Source organism: Macaca mulatta, chromosome 1, assembly GCF_049350105.2.
Source record: "Macaca mulatta isolate MMU2019108-1 chromosome 1, T2T-MMU8v2.0, whole genome shotgun sequence".
In the NCBI taxonomy this organism is placed as follows: Eukaryota; Metazoa; Chordata; class Mammalia; order Primates; family Cercopithecidae; genus Macaca; species Macaca mulatta.
In genome coordinates this window covers 224,945,650-224,964,350 of record NC_133406.1, presented here as the reverse complement: position 1 = coordinate 224,964,350, position 18,701 = coordinate 224,945,650, and the positions used below count along the sequence as shown (strand labels likewise).

The following is an 18,701-nucleotide window of genomic DNA, read 5'->3' as shown; positions in this document are numbered from 1 at the left end:
CTGGGCTCCCGTCCTCATGCTCCACTTCTTGGCAGGGAGATGGTAGGGAGAGAGGGTCTCCACCAGGTCTATGATGCTTGACCTCATGGATAAGCAGGACCCTGTGTCGCTCAAGCCCTAGTCTCCTGCTTGGCTGAGCCACAGTTCAAAAAGCTGGGTCCCCAAGTGTAGCTCCTTGGGGAGTCCACTGAGACTTGGGTATCCTCCATGGGCCCTCTCTGGCTAGGTGGGAGCAGGTTGACCAGCTATGTGAGCGTTGGCAGTAGGGACCTTCCCTGACTCCCTCCGGACTTCGTCCAGGGGCCCAAGTCACATCTTCCCAGCAGAGACCAGGCCAAGGTCATTGAGAGTGAATCGACCACTTTAATGTCCTCAGAGAACCTTGAGTGAGATGGGAGGGAGCTGTAAGGAGTGAGAGTGGGCTCCTGGGGGTGAGGAGCAGGGGACACCGAGGAAGCAGGTTCAGAGAGGGAGGAACAGACAGACAGACACTCCAGAGAGACAGATGTCCTGGTGAGGACAGCCGGGGAGCAGGTGCTTAGCTACCAGAAGTGGCCACCCCACCTTTGCTGGGGGGCAGACACACAGAGAGAGTGGGGAGGGACTGAGCCCCAGGTATAGGCAGGGTTCCCAGACTCCCCTCTAAGTGGGTCTCAGTTCTCTCCATGGCTGTTCTCCTGGGGGCCTGGCTATTGCTCCTCTGGGCCAGGCTGCCCTGGTGTCTCTGAGAGTCCTTGAGTTCCCTGAGGGCAGACACCCTGCAGGGGAAGGTGCCCACCTGAGTGAAGTAATGAAGGGGGAGGGGGTTATGGCTGCCACTGCTGGGGCAGGTCCGCCGAGGCACAGAGAGGCCATGATGAGCGCTGGCCTCATCCCTGCCACACCTACCCTGTGCCTACCCGAGGGGTCAAGAGATGCCCTGCCCTGGACCCCGGGATCCAGATGTGCCTGGACTGCCCACCAGGCGAGGTCATGGTGTGAGCAGGTGCCTGACCAGCACAGCCCCCGCCTCAGTTATAGAACACCTCGTCCTCCTCCTCCCAGAGGGAACCGCTGTCCATGGAGGGGAGGGAGCCCGGTAGGTGCGTCCCACCCTCGGGTCCTTGGTGCCCGGGCCGCCGCGGCTGATGCTGCAGCTCTGGGCTGGGGGGCTGTGGGATGCCAGCGGTGCTGGGGGGCTCCTCCAGTGAGGGACAGCTCTCAGGGGAGAGGCTGGGCGAGGAGAAGGCCTGAAGGCTGTCATCCTGCGAGGGGCCACTGGGAAGGCTGTCCTGAAGGTAGATGCTCTCCAGATCTGGAAAAGCAACAGGGTGACGGGGGAATGGCATCCCGAATCCGGCTCTTTGCCCTCTCTGGGGGTGTGAGAAAGGGCAAGGGGCAGAAGACCTGCCTCCAAATCCAGCTGTGTGACTGGCGAGCGTTGTAACCTTGGTCAAGTCACCAAAACCCTCTGAGCCCCAGGTTCCTCCTCGAGGCAGTAAACGAAGGAGTCAAGAGTGGGCTTGGAGCCAGCCTGTGCTCTCTGAGAACTGGGACAACCAGTGCTCCCCTGGGCCTCTGTCCCCTCCCCGTCCCTCCCATCTGTCAGGGAGGATTAAGCCCAGGCTTCCCCCAGGGCCAAGGCTCCTTGAAGCCCTCTATAGTAACCTGGGCTTCTAGAAAGGCGGTTGCTTGTGCCTGGTGCTAAGTTTCAGATCCGGCTCTGACGCTTCTAACTGTGCCATTTGGAGTAAGTTTCTGAACCTCTGAGTGCCTCTGTTTCCTTATTTGTAAAATGGGGACGACAGGACCCCCTCCCTAAGGCTGCTATGAGGATTCCGGGAGATGCCTTGTGCACAGCCCTCAGTGCGATAAGCACTCGATTCCCGCCCCCACTGTGCTCATTCTCTCCTCCTTGCTCCTGGCACTGCCAGGCAATGGGCAGGGCAAGGATCACTGCCGCATTTTGCAGATGAAGAAACTTAGCCTGAGAAAAGGAAGGGGCTTGGCCGAGGCCACACTGCATTTGGTGGTGGGCAGGCATCCAGCCTCAGCTCCGCTCTGCTCACCCCTGCCCCCGGACCTCCTGGGCTGTACCTTGGAGCTGGAAGATGCCCTGGGGGCTGTTCTCGGGGTACAGTTCCTCGTCGTCCAGTGAGGACCAAGCGCTCAGTGTGGCCTCTGTGATGGCAAACTGCTCGGCGACCCCTGGGGGGACAGCGAGATCTGGCTCAGAGGGGAATGGGTGGGGACAGCCTCAGTGCCCAATGGAGCTGCTCCAGGACAGGCCGGAGGGTGGCCGCCTCTCAGCGCTGCCAAACCATGCCCCAGTGGTCAAGAATGCTCACTTAATAGCCCCCCACCCTATGCCATTATTTTTTCCTGCCCAGACAATGTCCATGCAGTGATCTGGGCCCCCCAAGGTCCCAGCTTCACCCCCACAGAGCCCTGGCCAGTACCCCTCCTCACTGACCTGCCGCAAAGCGGGCCTCACGCAGCTCATCTGGGAGGCAGCAGTAATGCTCGTCCTCAGCTGGGGACAGCTCCCAGCCTGCCCGCTGGGCACTCCAGCCCTTCCACTCGATGAGGTGGGCCACGCGGCCTCGGGCCATGGCCGTGGGCTTTGTGATGTGGTCCTTGATGCTCTGCACCACCCCTGGGGCATGGAGGGCATCTGGGTGACTGTTCTGACACAAGACCCAGCCTAGGGCCTGGCCCCTATGCCTCATGCCCACCCAGTGGCCTGTACCCCGCATTCCCTCAGTGTGCCACGGTCTCCATCAGTGCCCCACACCTCCCCAGGGGCCTATACCCATCTAACTCCTCACGCCCTCCAAAGCCTCCTCCTCACTCCTGCCCTGAGCCCTCTGAGCTCTGCGGCCCCTCCCCTCAATGCCCCCACCCACTGGCATCCGCATTTCCTCCCAGCATCCTACTCCTAGTCCATATTCCCACCCACTGGGTGCTTCTTCCCCAGATCACCCACACCCCTCACTCCCTTTCTGACTAAGTTCAGACCCTTCTGCCCAAGGAGATCCACCCGAGGACCACTCATGAGCCCCCAGCTTTCTCCATGATCCATTAAATACATTCTGAGAGAGCATCTCTGTGGCCTGCCAGCTCTGCTGGAGGTGAGAGCTGGGTGGGTAGAGCAGGCAGGGAAGGCTTCCTGGAAGAGGGGACCTGGGATTGAAGTTTGAAGGTGGGTAGGGTTTGAACAGATGGAGGCAAGACTGGAGGCTTTTTCAGTGATGAGAAGAGGATGAAGGCATGGAAGAGTCTGGTGTGAGCTCAGGAGTAGCTGGGGTGAGACATGGGGTCCACACTAGGACTGGGTGACAGGAGAAGCTGGGAGCTGATCAGGGCCAGAACAGGGTTGGGGAGAATAAGGTGGAGGGCTCAGACGTTCCTGTGCAGTGGGGAGCTCCAGCAGGGTAATGAGCAAGAGAGTGAGCAGTTAGCACAGCTGTTTAGGAAGAGCGCCCCAGTTGGAGGATTAGGGGTTACTGCAGGGACCCAGCAACAGACATAACAAGGGCTGGGCAGACAGAGAGGAGCGGTCGGGGGCTTTAGGAGTAGAGCTGTTGGATGTGCAAAATGGAGAGGGGGCTGCCAGGAATGGGTCAGCATCACCATTAACCGAGGCTGAGAACAGATCTGGGAGTCACCCAGGTCCCCGAAGCCATGATGTGATGTGAGGAATGACAATATTTAAGTAGGAGGAAGTATCCACAAAGGTAATTAGAGAGTGGGGAAAACAGGAAAGATGGGAGTGTGGAAGAAAGGGGAGACTCTCTCTCCCACCCACTTAGTTGGCGAGTGTTGGCAATTGGAGAGGATGTTTTGTAGGAAGTGGGGGTTCAAGTGGCGCTTGAAGGGCAGTTGAGGTGGAGGAAGGTGCTGGAGATGGAGGAAAGGTACAGGCCAATGTGGGGAGGGAGGGCCCCAGGGGCCTCAGGGGAGCTGGGTGGGATTTAGTGCTGGGGTCACCTGATGCTGTGGTTTGGCCACCGAAACCCCCTCTACTGGCCTGGGAGCCCACGCCCAGCTGCTTCAGGTGCTGCTGCTGTCAGCTCACACCCTTATCTGGAGAACCACTCTGAGCTCCTGGGAGCCTCCTCACCTGGAGATGCCGGGAGGCTGCAGAGTCCTCCCCAGGGGCAGCCAGTGAGGCAGCAATGGGGGAATATAAAGTCCAGCCCCATCAATTCTGGGGTACTATTCATGCTCCCACGCTCCTAGTGAGACCAGGTGGGCAGGGCTAGACTCCCGCTGAGCCCCTTCCCTAGCCCCCTCTGCCTCCCCCGCTGCCTGCTCGCTTCTCTTGAGGGCCAGTTTCCAGGGAATCACCTGCACAGTCAGGCCATGTCAGCCTCTGCTTCCAGGGAACCTGAACTAAGGTGATGTGACTGGCAGAGAGGCAGGGAGACCATGCCAGACAGACATCTGAAAAACTCTGCCCCACCCCCGCAGAGCTTCTTGAGAACCCAGCAGTTTAATTCGTGGAAACAGAACCCTGAGCCACTGGTCACCCCATGACCCGCATAACCCAGCATGGACTCTGGCATTTAGAAAATGGAGAATCCAACAGGGCTGCCGTCCTCCCACCTGCAATTCAGCTGTGCCCTTCCCACAGCCAGGGTCTACAGTGGGACTGTGCATTCTCCAAGGGCAGGAGAGTTGCAGCCAGAACCTACCCACAAGGGACGAGGTGGCCAGGGCTGCCACATTGTAGTTGCTGGGGCAGGACCTGGAGTCGGACAGGTAGCCGTTGGTGGTCTGGAAGCACCTCTGGAGGAAGGGGCAGGAGGAGTGAGCAGGGTGGGCCAGGCTGCTGGCCGACGTCCCTCCAGTCCCACCCATCCCGTCTCCCAGACCACCAGGTCCTCTGGCCAGTGGGCAGGGACAGGGCAGCTCAAGTCAGGGAGATCCTACCAACTCCCACAGGACCACCCCCACCCACTGTTTCATCAGACTCCTCTCCCCCAGGGCCAGCAGGACTGTGTGCCTGGGCTGGGCACAAAGGATAGAGGGATGGGGATGTCAGCTGGGGCTGGCTAGACTAGGGGACACACAGTGCACTGACCTGCCAAGGATCCCAACAGAAATCCATCTGTTTGTCCTAAAACAAGAGGAGAGAGAGGATCAGGTAGGGCCTGGCACGCTCTCCTGGCAGATGGCCCGAGTCCTTCGGCCCTGGGCGGGGATGGGGGTCAGCCTTCTGGTGCTCCGTGAGGTCGGGGTCTGTCCTCTCATGGGTCATGCTCTGGTGTCCCCCGGCATGCAGAGTACGAAGGGGGGGCAACAGTGGTGCTGGGAGGAGAGGCAGCGGGTGCAGCTTATAGAGCGGGCTTGGGTGTGGGCTCTGACTTTGCCAAACATGTCTCTTCCTCTGCAAAATGGTGGCAATGTCATTCACCTCACGAGTTGTGGTGAGGCCTAGATAACATAATGGAAGCTGAGAGCTGAGTGCGGTGCTTAGCAGGAGGGGTGTGCTGGTGGGGGGATGGTAATTACATCAACTGGTGGGTTCATGCCACAGACCCTAAGGCAAGGGTGGAAATTATGCACCAGAATTTGGGGTCCTTTGTGATCCTTAGTGACATCTTCTAAATCAATCTGGACTGAGAAACATATGTAAAATTTTAATATATATTATATATAAATTATATTCATATAAATTATATATAATATAGTATACAAAAATTATAATATACAATTTATATATAATATATAACATATTTATATATTATATATTTTTTATATTTATATTTTATATATACTTTTATATATTATATATTATATATATTTATATTTTATATATACTTATATATTATATATTTATATTTTATATATACTTATATATTATATATTATATTTATATTTTATATATACTTATATATAATAGATTTTTTATATAATTTATATAAATTATAATAGATAATTATATATATTACATAACATATATAACATTCGTGAGGCTGCTCAGGAATAGTGGGCTGGTAGCAGAATGTGTTGTCTGCAAGGCAGCGTTAATTTGTGCAGGAAGACCTTCAGGATGGACGGTCTTCTAAACAAGGCTGGTCCAGCCCCTGGATGCTCAGCCCAGTCCAGCCTCTCATGCTGCTGAATATCAGGCCTTAGGGCCCCTGGTCCCACAGGGAGAAGAGGGTTTGGCAGGGAAGGAAGGAGACTGGAATGGATTCTGCTCCCTGCGGGGAGCTGTAAGGGACAGGCCGGGAACTGGGGCACAGGCAGCACAGGGATGAGGAGCAACCAGTTACCTTGCCAGTGACAGGGTCTACAGCCATGGTGGGAGTGCGGCCCGAGGGCAGGTCTGGGTTCAAGGGGTCCGTGCCCTGGGGCATGGGGCAGTCCTTGTGGGCACTTGTGAACAGGTCTGGAAATAAGAGCAAGAGGAGGAACTCAGCAAAGCCCAGCTCTCTCTTGCTTACAAGGCGTGTTCAAGGCCCCCCCATAAGATGGGTGTGGCCTTATTTTTATCCAGCATCATTGTAGAGGAAGCCGACTCAAGTCCACAGCAGGGGAGGGGTCCAGCCAGATGCCCTCCTGCCTGTGCCCCTCAGCGGGAATCACTGGCCTCATCTTCTTTTTACCCACTTTTCACAATTTCTAGCACCCACACTCCAGCATGTTTTTGGCCTCTTGGAGACGTTTAATCCATTTGCCCTGGTATTTCCCGACTAGCTCCTCTTTTGCTCCTGGCCCAGCTGACCCTCAGACACGGCCTCTGAGCTCTCTCTCGCAGACGCCCTTACCTCTCACCCGGGTTTGAGTCTGACCCTCTCGCCCTGTGCCTGGATCTGAGGAGCTAAATGTTGCTGGAGAGAGTGACTGCTACGTGCTAGATTGTAGCCCCAGCCTCCTGTGGGATGCTGCCCGGATCCTTCCCTGTTTCTCCATTTCCTGCTGCCTTTGTTTCCTGCCAGGCTGACAACTTCACCCCAACCTTCCTTCTCAGACATGAAACACACTCCCTCCCCTACCCCACACACTGCTGGGGGCTTCTGCCCCTCCCTCACTGGGTCCAGGATCCTTGGAAAGGTGTCACCTGGATCTTTCCACCCAAATCACCAGAGCCCGCCTGCACCTTTGCCCACATCGTCGCCTTTCCCTCCTGCAACGAAGGAAGAGCTGTTCCTGCTGCACCCAGGACCTTCTGGCCCATCCACCCAGGGCTGGGTCCTGCCCCTGCCCTCCCCTCAGGGGCTCTGCTCTCCCTCCTGTGGAGTTACTGCTCTCTCCACTCCGTCCGCCTTGAAGCATTCAGCCAGCACCGCATATGCTGCCATGCTTCTTGGGCTCTGGACCTTCTCCTGCATTCTCACTCCTCTGTCCCCTTACCACTGGGTGGGGCCATCAGCATCCCAGCATCTCCTGTCTTTTGAGAAGCTTGTGACCACTGTTTCCCTCCAGCGACTTAGCCGTTCCTTTCCTCCCTTCTCGCGATGTGCAGAGAGCTGTGTCCCACCTCTACTTCCTTGTCCTCCAGTTCTCCTCCACCCATTCCAAGCAGGCTTTCATGAGGCAGCCCTTGCCAAGCTGCCAGGAACCTCCATGGGGCCAACTACAGTGGGGGCCGCTCCAGCCTCTTCTTGGAGCTAGAGCTGTGCAGCCTGCCTGCCCTCTTGAGCCTCGCTCTTATCCTGGCCTCTGGCCTCTCTGGCTGCTGTCCTGGGTCCCCTCTGTGACTCCTCCCTGGCTCACCCCTGCCCATTGGCTGGCACCACACTTCCGTCCTGGCCCTTCACCACCCTCTCTCAGACCCAGGAGGCCTCACCTTCCTGTTTCCGCTGCCCACTGCCCATATGCACACCTCCAGCCCTGACTCCTCACTTGAGCTCCCAACTGAGTTTCCAGCTCTCTACATGGATGCCCAAGGGGCACCTCAAGCACACCTGGGCAAAAGAGGACTCCCAAATCCAGGTCTACCTTCCCTGGGTCCCCCACTGCACCAACTACAACCCTAGGAGTTTCTCAGGGTCCTGCCTTCCCCCATTCTCCCGGGGACCACCCAGTAAACCGGCAAATCCTATTAGCCCTTTCCTAGGTCTATCCCAGGTCTCCCCGCTCCCTTCTCCCAGGGCTCCCCTGCTGCAGGCATCCTCCCTCCCTGGAAGACAATGGTCCCTGCGCTCACTCGCTGCCCGCCAGCGGAGGGACTTTATGCTCTAGGCCAGATTGTATCACTGGGGTTAGGGGACCCTGTGGGTGCTGCCCCCAATTCCCCTGGATTCCTTTTTCCTGTTTTTGCCCCCATGCCCTGCATGGCTTCTAAGAGGCACCACCTGTGGCTCTTTCTACAGGGGCTGCCCTAGGTAAATTTCTGTTGGCCCCACCTGGAGCAGCCCCAAGCCAATGACTGCCAGGTGCAGGACTCCTTTGTCTGGGATCAGAAAATTCCCCTTCACTTACCCTCCAGAGTACCCTGCAGGATGAGGCTGAGGCCAGGCCTGAGACCACCCCACTGCCTGGTTGGCCTCCTCTATCCTTCTCTCACTCCGTTCCCTACTGGCTTCCTCTGGAAGGTTCACCTCATATCAGTTGTACCCAAATCCTCATTTCAGGGACAGCTTCTGAGGAGCTGCTCCAAAGCTCTCCGGGTCAGGGCCTGGAGCCAGACTGTCCTGTCCAAATCCCAGCTCCACCCTTACCACCTACGAGACCTGAGCAAGTGCCTTCCCCTCACCCATTTCCTCATCTGTAGAGTGGGCCATTGAGCGAGACTGTTCTTGTTCTTCAGGAATTGTCTAGTGGGATCCAAAACTGAGAACACGGAAGCCTTGAAGCCCCTGTGTTTCCAAGCAAGCTACTGTCGCCAGTGGGGAGGGAGATGACCCCATCTCTAATGTGGCCGAAACGGGCTCTGCAACCCCAGCCATCAACCATCCTTCTGACTCCAACCAACCACATCTCCCCACATGCTAACAGGAGGTTCCCAGAGGATCACGTGCAGAAATGTGGGATGCCTGCAGAGGCAGACGTGGCCCCAGTTAAATGTCTCTATAATCAGTGAGAGACAGCAGGCGGGGTAGGTTGGGGCAGTGTGGGCCGGGAAGCAGCCAGCCCTCCAGCCTGTGCTATGGCAAGGATCGTGAGATGTTCAAAGCAAAGCAGGCAACTAGGAAGGAGTCCTGGCTGGCCCTCACTGGGACCGCTAAGAGAGCTGGTTGCAGGGTGAGGGGACCACAGCCCCCATGCTGCAGGGGGAGCACTTTAGGAGGAGAGGGAAGTTGGGCAGGGAGTGGAAGAGGTCAAGCCAGGTCAGGCCTTCCATGACAGGGGCTCTATAGTCAGCAGCCCCCACCCCCCCACACCCAGATGGCTCCCCAGAGAACTCACACACGCTAAGCTGGGAGATCCAGGCCCCCATTCCACCTCACCCCCACCACTGTCCCCTCTCACTCCCCTCCAGCCACCCTGATCCCTCTCCTGGGGCGTCCTTAGAGCTGCCCAGCCACACCTGCCTCAGGGCCTCTGTACTGGCCATCTCCTCCCCACGCCCGGAGCTCCCTCCTCCTAGACACCCAGGGGTTCACTCCCTCACTCCACGCAGCTCTCTGTTCCAATGCTGGGACCTCAGTGAGGCCTCCCCCAGTGGTCTGATTTACAGCCAACCCTTTCTTGGTCCCCATCCTGTTTGGGACATAGCTCCCATCTCCCTCCTCATCGCGAGTGTCCATCTCATTCATTGACTCTCACTAGGATATGAGCTCTGCAAGGGCTGGGCCCTTGTCTGTTTCCTTCACCACAGCCGCCTCAGCACCTGCCATAGGGCCTGGCACACATAGGCACTCATTGCATATTTGGGTAAGAATGAAGGCATGAATATTTGGGTGCCTGCCACACAGACGTCTCAACAGTGAGCCGGTGTTGGTCAAGGGAGACCCTAAAGTCCCTGATAAAATAACCATGTCTTGACCCTTTCTCTGAAATCCCTCATGCCACACCCCAGCATGCCAGAGGAAAAAGGAATGCCAAGAGGGGATAGAGGTCAGCAGGGTAGAGATCCCACTGTGGCCCGCAGGTCACCAGCCCTAGCTGGCAGGGGAAGGTGGGCATTCAGTTGGAGGTGAGATTAAGGATTCCTTTTATTTTATTTTCCCTTCCTTCTTTCCTTCCTTCCTTCCTTCCTTTCTTTTTTCTTTCCTTCCTTCCTTCCTTCCTTCCTCTCCTTCTTCTTTCTTTCTTTCTTTCTTTCTTTCTTTCTTTCTTTCTTTCTTTCTTTCTTTCTTTCTTTCTTTCTTTCCTTCTTTCTTCTTTTTTTTTTCTTTCTTTCTTTCTTTTTTTTTTGACAGAATCTCGCTCTGTCACCCAGGATGGAGTGCAGTGGCGCGATCTCGGCTCACTCTAACTTCTGTCTCCCAGGTTCAAGCGATTCTCCTGCCTCAGCCTCCCGAGTAGCTGGGATTACAGGCACTCACCACCACACCCAGCTCATTTTTGTATTTTTAGTAGAGACAGGGTTTCACCATGTTGGCCAGGCTGGTCTCGAACTCCTGACCTCAAGTGATCCGCCCACCTCGGCCTCCCAAAGTGCTGGGATTACAGGTGTGAGCCACCGGTGGCGCCCAGCCTGAGATTAAAGTTTTCTTTTTTTTTTTTCTTTTTTTTGAGACGGAGTCTTGCTCTGTCACCCAGGCTGGAGTGCAGTGGCCGGATCTCAGCTCACTGCAAGCTCCGCCTCCCGGGTTTACGCCATTCTCCTGCCTCAGCCTCCCGAGTAGCTGGGACTACAGGCGCCCGCCACCTCGCCCGGCTATTTTTTTTGTATTTTTTAGTAGAGACGGGGTTTCACCGTGTTAGCCGGGATCGTCTCTCGATCTCCTGACCTCGTGATCCGCCCATCTCGGCCTCCCAAAGTGCTGGGATTACAGGCTTGAGCCACTGCGCCCGGCCGAGATTAAAGTTTTCATCCCAACTGGATTAGATTTAGTTTGCAGAAGAGACCATAGGTTTCTGGGATCTACCCAAAGGTAAGCAGGTGAGCTAGTCAGAGAAGCTGGAGGCAGAGACTGGAGCCAAGGAAAGATCTTATTGAGCACTCCATCCATGACCCAGGCAGGCCTAAGGAGGTGAGAGGCCTAAGGAGGAGATCCCACCACATGGGGTCATGTGGGCTGAGCCATGTGCCTGCACACCATAGCACTCAGCTCATCTTGTTCTTTTTCCTGAGTCCCTGCTGTGTGACTCTGAGCTAGTCCTGCCCTTCTCTGGGCTCCAGGGCCTCCATTTCTACAAAGGCCATGTTGTCCAGGCCCTTCAAAGGCAATGTTCAAACTAGGGGTGCATCTTTCAGTGGGTCATGCAGCCATTTATTGATTAGGCCTTATTTTAATGGAATAGAATGGAAAATATCAGAGCCCACTGCAAGTCACATTAAGTATTACTTTATGAAGCTTCTGTTTATGCAGACACAAGTCTGTGCAGATGTGTGTGCACAACACACACACACAGTAAAAATTTTCTGGGTCATGATGCAAAATATATTATTCCTATGGGTCCAGTCAAAAAAGTTTGCAAGTTGCCAATCTTGAGGTTCCGGAAATTCTGCACGTCTTGGACAAGCCAGGGCCCGCCAAGGTACAGACAGGTGGTACTGGCCATAGGCTGACCCTGGGAACTTGAGAGGCGTTAGGGTATTTCTAGGACCCCTGGCCACCCCCTGAAGCTTTTTTACAACTCTCCAGCCACAGACCAGGGAGCAAGGTTGATGGGGAGGGGAGCCGGGCACGGAGGAGGCTGATGGTGCTGCCAAAGCCTGGCAGAGGCATGACTTGAACAAGGTCATTCCTTGAGATGGTTGTGGGCTTGGAGGACTCCTGGCTCCCACCCCCTCCCCAGTCCGCCTGGCTCCCCACCTCAGTTGGGGTTCGGGTGTCTCCGCCAAAGCTGCCTGCTCCCCCTGAGGACTTTGGCCCCATGATGTCACAGGCTGGTTGCCATGGGGACGTCAGGTAATGAACCAGCCCAGGGTGAAATCACAGGCTATTCTTCGCCCAGCTGGGACTGGTGGCCACGTCACCACTGGCAACTGGAAAAACACAGAGTGTCATGTGGCGTGGGGGCTGGGAGGCAGCCCGAGGGGACCGCTAGCACCTGCTCCTGTGGCTCCCTCTCCCAGAAGGACACCCCCTTTCTTTCAGTCCACATCCTACTCTCCTGACCTCAAGGTCAGAGATCCCTTCTCAGACCTGCTCCCTCCCCCACCTCCTCTGTCCACAAGAGTGACAGGCTTCTGGTTGCCATGGCAACCTGAAGAGGGCCATCTTGATCCTTCAAGGAGAGGGTGTCAACCAGATTTCTCCTCCATCCCTCTGTCTTCAACCAGAGCGTCTCCTCTGCATCTTGAGGGTGCTTCCTGCCTTCCTATGCCAGCTCCTCTTCAAACTGCTTTAGAGTCTAACCTCCCAGACAGTTCCTCCTGATGTCCAGCCTAAACCCCTCTTGTTGCAGTTCCCATACTCGTCTTCTCTACTTGATCCTTGGGTGAGTCTGCAGCACAAACCCTCAGGCTCCTATCATCTGCTTCAGGGTCTTCCAACTCCTTTAAGCCATTCTTTGGGGCTCTGTGTCCCAGCCCATTAGTCACCATGGTTTCCATCTACCCCAAGAGTGTCTCCCAGGGCTCTGTACCCCAGAGGGCAGAGAAGGACCACGTTTGACTCTGCAGCAGCCCAGGGAGGGTAAACATCCTCTTGAAACCACACAGGAACTGAGCAGCAGCCTGGGGTCAAAGTGTCCCCTGATGCTCCTCTCCGGCCAGCCTCAGGCTTCTCCGCTCAGCTTCTCAGGGCACCTGTAGCCGATGCGGCCCCTCCAGCCAACCATTGCTCGGGTATGTACTGCTCAGCTGTGACGTGCCGGGCTCTGCCCTTGGCTCTGAAGAGAACATAAGCGGCCAAGGCATTCCTCTTACAGTCCCTGAGCTGGGTTTAAGTCCCAACTTCTCACTTTCTGCTCAGGGGGTGGGCATGCAACTTAGCCCCTGTGAGCCTTGGATTCTCATCTGTGAAATAATACCAGCCCGGAAAGGGCTGCAGCAAGGACGAAGCACCTACCACAGCAAGCAGTCTGTAGGCAGCAGCTGCTCCAGCCCTCTCCCCTCAGTGTCTCTCTCTGGACAAGGGACACATCTTAGCCACTCCTCTGGTCCTGTCCCCAGGGCTGGAGCTGGCCCTGGAGGCTCTGCAGAGGGAAGCCCTTGAGGGTGAGTCCTTGGCCTCTCTGCCTGTTGAATCACTGCCAGGGGAGCAGGCCACAGAGCTTGGCAGAGGCCAGGCCTTGAGTGGACTGAGTATCCCCTCCCTCCCTAGGATGTTTGTTTACGGGTCACCTGAGCCGTGACAGTAGCTCATCCATGCGTTGGCTCAGCTCAGAGCTCTCCAAGGGGGTCCCTTTCCCTCCCTGTGCAAGGATGGAGAGAGAAAATGGGCTCCTCCCCGGAACTTCCACACACTCCAGCTCCTCCCTACTTCCTTCCCCAGGCTCCCTCCCATCCTGTGACCTGGTCTCTGGGAACATCTTGCTCTAGCCTCACCTCTCCCAAGCAACCTGCCCAGATTGGCGTCTGCTGGATTAGGTGACTCCCTCACCTGTGGCCCTAATGGCCAAAGTCTGGCCTGCAGTGATTTGCCGCTACTGTTTACTGAGCAGGTGCGACAGTACCGTGTCAGGTACTGTCCTAGGCCTATTCACCCATGATCTCTCATTTAACCCACACGACAATCCTGCAAAGTAGGTATTATGCCCATTTTACAGATAAGGAAACGGAGGCTCAGAGAGGATAAATCACTTACGCGAGATCACCCGCTAATAAGCAGCAGAGATGAGGGTCACACTTTGGCCCGTGTGGAACTCCAAAGCCTGTGCCCCAACCACTGAACAGGGCTGATCTCCAGACAGGGTCCTTGGGTCATCCTTCCAAGGGTTCATGCATCCTGCCTCCCCCATTAGGCTACTCCACGGACAAAGCTGTACCTCTCTCATCAGACTGTGAGCTCCTGAAGGGCAAGGTCCCACCTACCCTTTCCTCAGTCCCTGGTATAGGACTGCTTGGAAACTATGGGTGGCTCTGGTGGGTCCCCTTAGAGCTTGTGCCTTCACCCAGACATGACCAGATGTCTGATTTTCCAGAAGAAAATTCTCGGTCTCTCGTTTCTACTCTCACCCCTGACCCCACCAGCCCCCAGTGCATTGGAGACCCCCAACGTGGGGCCAGGAGGCTGATCACTTGGCCTGGAGGAGAGGGCTGGGGCATGAGTGGGCAGGCAGAGTGGTTATGGCACCAAGGGCATGGAGTGGGTACTGAGCCCCTGGAACTGGAGAGAAGCAGGGCAAATATTCCTCTCTGTTCCATACAGACTGCCACTGGTTGCAGAGCCCCAAGCAAATAGGGACCATTCAAGTTTTCCAAGAGGTTGTTTTTCTAAGCACTGGCCGTATACTGAGCACCTCTTTTTGTTTTTGAGACAGGATCTTTGTTGCCCAGGCTAGAGTGCAGTGGAGCAATCACAGCTCACTGCAGCTTCAACCTCCAGGGTTCAAGCCATCCTCCTGCCTCAGCCTCTCAAATAGCTGGGACTACCAGCGCACACCAACACACCTAGATAATTTTTTAAAAGTTTTTTTGTAGAGATGAGGTCTCACTATGTTGCTCACTGCAGCTTCGACCTCCCGTGTTCAAGCTATCCTCCTGCCCCAGCCTCCCGAATAGTTGGGACTACCAGCGCACACCAACACACCTAATTTTTTTTAAAAGTTTTTTTGTAGAGATGAGGTTTCACTATGTCGTGGGCTCAAGTGATCCTCCCACCTCAGCCTCCCAGTGTTTAGATTATAAGCGTGAGCCACAGCACCTCTCTATAGGGACATAAGAAAGCAAAGGACAGGGTTTCCACACTCAGGCTCTGGGGTCGCACTGACCTGGATTCAAGTCCTGCCTCTCCATGCCCTGGCCATGTGACCTGAGGGAAGACCCTCCCGTTCTCTGAGCCCCGTGTCCTTTGTCACGGGGTTGAATGAGAACTAACTAGGTCAGGAGAGCAAAGGCCCAGCCCGGCTCAGGATAAGCGCTCAACAAACGGTAGCTTAAAAATAGATAATGAACACAAAATAGCTCCTGGAAACAGCATTTGTTCCCTTAATCTGGTCCCAATCACTTTCTCAATGTCCTCAGCACCTCGAGTGCCTGCCACCCACTGCCTTTCCCATGAGGCAGGATGCGGCTAAAAACCTCCGTAGGTTTCCCCTTTCAGCCATGAAGGCCTGTATTAGCTGTCTGCACAGACAGGTAATAAAAATTAAAGGCCGGGCGCAGTGGCTCACACCTGTAATCCCAGCACTTTAGGAGGCTGAGGTAGGAGGATGGCTTGAGGCCAGGAGTTTGAGATAAGCCTGGGCAACATAGTGAGAGCCTATCTCTATTATAATATATACAATATTAACATTAAAAGTAAAAATGAGAGCGATAGCTAATATGTACGAGTGCTTACTATGTGTTGGGTACTGGTCTGAATGCCTTACATGAATTAAGCCATTTAGTCCGCCCAGCAACCCTATGACATCAATAATATTATAATTCCCATTTTAGAGATGGGAACACTGAGATACACACACAAGGTCAAGTCACTTGCTGAGGTCACAGAGCTAGTAAATGGTGGAGCCCTGCTTCCTATACTGCACTCCTAGCCTCTCTACCAAGTATGCAGATGCTAACTGCTGCCAATGCTGGGATGGGGTGATTTTCCCAGGTGTGGCCTGACCTAGGTTTTGGGGTTTGGCTGGATGGCCCCGGCTGGGTGCAAGCTCTGGGCTCAGTATGGGCATCAGCCTGAGGCCTGCAATCCTTGGCCTTGGCCAAGGGTGGACGCACTCCCTTCACCCTTCCTTCTGCAGCAGTGCCTACCTGGCCTAGGAGGCACTCAGCACTCAGAGGCTGCGATTAGCAATCGATTGCCGGTGCAGGGGCCAGGTGGGGGCACAGGAGCCCACAGGAGCCTGCAGCTCCAGGAGAGTAAACAGGTGCAGGCACCAGGGCCGAGGGCTGGCTGTGAGTGCAGAGACTGAGGCCCCAGCCTGTGGAGTCAGCATGCTGTGGTTTAAATCTTGGCTTATCCTTTCCTAGCTGTGTGGCCCTGGACAAGTCTCTCCACTGCCCTCTGCCTCTGTTTTCCCACTCGTAAGACGGGGACTGTGTTCATATATAACCCAAACTAGCTTTATCTGCCTAAAACTTTCAGACTAGTATGCGCTCGGAGAGCATCAGTGAGGAGGAGAGAGCTGGGTGGGTCAGTGATGCAGCCACCCAGAGTCTCTGGGACCCTGGCCGTCCCCTGCCCACGTGGCTCCCCGTACTATTTTCACCTCAATCCAACTTTTTGGGTGCATGTTGAGACTGTCAAGGGCCCCATCTTCTCAGGAGGGGGACAAGGCTGGACTATACAACTAGATCTGGGGGGCACTGGGGAAGCCCAGGCTGCAGAAGGAAGGGTGGAGGGAGCGCATCTTGGCTGCTGTGGCCCCAAAGAGCCCTGGCAGAGGGGGCAGTGGAGGGACCCCCAGGTGTGGGGTCAGAGGACCTGGGCCCCAGCCTCTCAGGGTGACCTTAGCAGGCGTCTCTTCCTCTTCAGCCTCTGTCCCGTGCTCAGTGGGTCCTCAGCTCAAAGGCCAGTCCACTGGGGCTGGGATCCCAAGGTGCCTGGCATGGGGTGGCCAAATGAAGGGGAAGGGACCTGGCCACTGAGGAAACACTCAGATCCCCTCCACCTGGAGCCAGAGACTGCCTAGAACCTTTGGGGTTTCTGGAGCCTGGTGCTCCTAAAGAATCCTTAGCACTCCTCACTCTTCAAACTCCCTTCCCCTCCCGCTAGGCTGCAGGCCTCATGGACCAGGTGCTGTGCTGGGTTCCTTGCTGCTGGATGCCCAGCATGCACACGGTGCCTGGCACATGGCAGCTATCATGTTAATATCAGCTTAATGCATAGATAAGTAAAGGAACCTCACACAGCCTAACCCTGTACCTTCCCCTTCCCCAGCCGCGATTCCTCCCAGAGACATCCTGAGCCACTTACCTGAATGCCCACAGGAACTCCTGAGGGGAAGGGCGTTATGCTCCCTGCTCAATACCCCCAGGACAAGGTCCCCTCTATTCTGGGTAAGCTACTAGGGTTGATGGGTGTGGTGGTGGTCAGTGGGTTTGGCCTCAGCCTGCAGAGCCTGAACCAAGGCCAAAGCCACCCCCACTCCCAGCCACACCCCCCTGATCCCACTGTGGGGTGAACAGACCAAGGTGGGAGAAGAGCTCAGCCCAATCGCTTGTCTAAAATGTTGCCCAGCGGCCTGTTGGAAAGCTGGTGGTGATGGGTGGGGGTGGAGGTAGGGGGCTCCAAAGACCAACCTGCCCATCCCCCAATCTCTGTGCAAGACTCTGTGTCCCCTACTCACCGATAGAAGAGGCCAGGGCCTGCCCTGGTCCCCCAGGCAAGGGCAGGTCCCTCCACCTCCCTGGGTACCACCTCAGGGAGAGCAGAGGGTGACAGGTCAGACACAAGAGAGAAAGACCCAGGCGGTAACTGGGAACATCAGCTGTGCTCTGGCCCTTCTGTCCCCTGACCAAGGATGGGGGTGGGGAGGAGGATTAGGGATAAGGGTGGGGGCAGGGGAACCTTCTTTATAACCTGTTCCCCACCATTAACCCTTTCCTGACAACAGCGTTCAGGGACTCTGCAGATGGGGGCACCCGGTAAGACGTGGGAAGGGGCTGTGGGGGTGAGCTGGCAAGGCCTGTGTCTTGGTGAAGGGTGGGACGGGGAGGGTCTGCTAGTTCTCCCCGTGCCCCGCAGTTCCTCCGCGAAGCCAGGAAGAACCGGAGCCTCCCTCCCCTCCCAGGCACCCGGCAGGGGGTGTGTGGCTGTAGGGATGAGAGCGCGGCACTGGACCCTGCTTCGTGTCACCTGCGGGGCTGCAAACCGGGGCGGGGATGCAGTGAGCTCTGCACGTGCACTCTTTGGGCTGCTCCCCGCCCCCCACCGTCCCCAGCCCTGTCCCCTTCAGGACGCCGCGTCCTCGGGGGTGCGGCCGGGCTGTGAAGGGCGGGTCACCAGCCCCACCCCCCAGGTCTCCCAGCGGCGAGGGGACTGTACCGGTCCCCGGCGCCCGATCCCCCCACCCCCGGCCGAGCCCCCTCACCTCGCGACACGCAGGAGCCCATCACGGGGCCGCGGGGCCGGGCCGCTGCGCCCGGGGTGCGTGAGGCCGCGGGGCGTTCATGTCTCCGCGGGCCCGGAGCTGAGCACTGCGCAGCCAGAGGACGCGCCGGGCGGGGGGCTCGGGCGCCCTTGGCTTGGCCTCAACTACAGCCCCGGTCGTCCCCACTGCCGCCGCGCCCGGCTCGCCTCGCGCCGCCGCCTCCCGCGCCGCTGCCTCCCGCGCAGCGCCCGCCGCTGCCAGGGGAGGGCGACACCGCGGGGCGCGGCGGGCGGGGCCCGGGGGAGCGCAGCCCGGAGGCCTGGGCGCACCTGTGGCCGCGGCGCGCGGGAGGGCCACTTCTGTCCCTTCGGGCCTCCCGCACCTCCAGGGATTGCCCGGGCTGAAGGTCAGGGAAGGGGAAGGAGGGGGCGGGGAGACTCCTGGCATTTGGGGCACAAAGTAAACAACATGAATTTAACCACAACAGCGACGACTGGGCACGAGGGCTTGGG

General features: G+C 56.6%; 1 protein-coding gene across 2 annotated transcripts; it reads right to left on the bottom strand.

Moving 5' to 3' along the window:
* Positions 1-343: 343 nt before the first annotated feature.
* Positions 344-18,450, bottom strand: FAM131C (family with sequence similarity 131 member C). 2 transcript variants are annotated; one of them, XM_015120633.3, is made up of 7 exons: positions 18,190-18,450; positions 6,264-6,379; positions 5,066-5,101; positions 4,677-4,770; positions 2,453-2,635; positions 2,077-2,187; positions 344-1,294 (listed from the first exon to the last, which is right to left on the bottom strand). In XM_015120633.3, exons 1-7 carry the CDS (start codon positions 18,209-18,211, stop codon positions 1,011-1,013), a joined length of 846 nt encoding a protein of 281 aa, XP_014976119.2. In that variant the 5' UTR covers positions 18,212-18,450; the 3' UTR covers positions 344-1,010. The 2 variants fall into 2 exon arrangements, with proteins under 2 accessions (XP_014976119.2, XP_028695102.2); XM_028839269.2 differs by lacking the exon at positions 6,264-6,379 and having other exon boundaries at positions 18,190-18,447.
* Between the last annotated feature and the right edge of the window lie 251 nt (positions 18,451-18,701).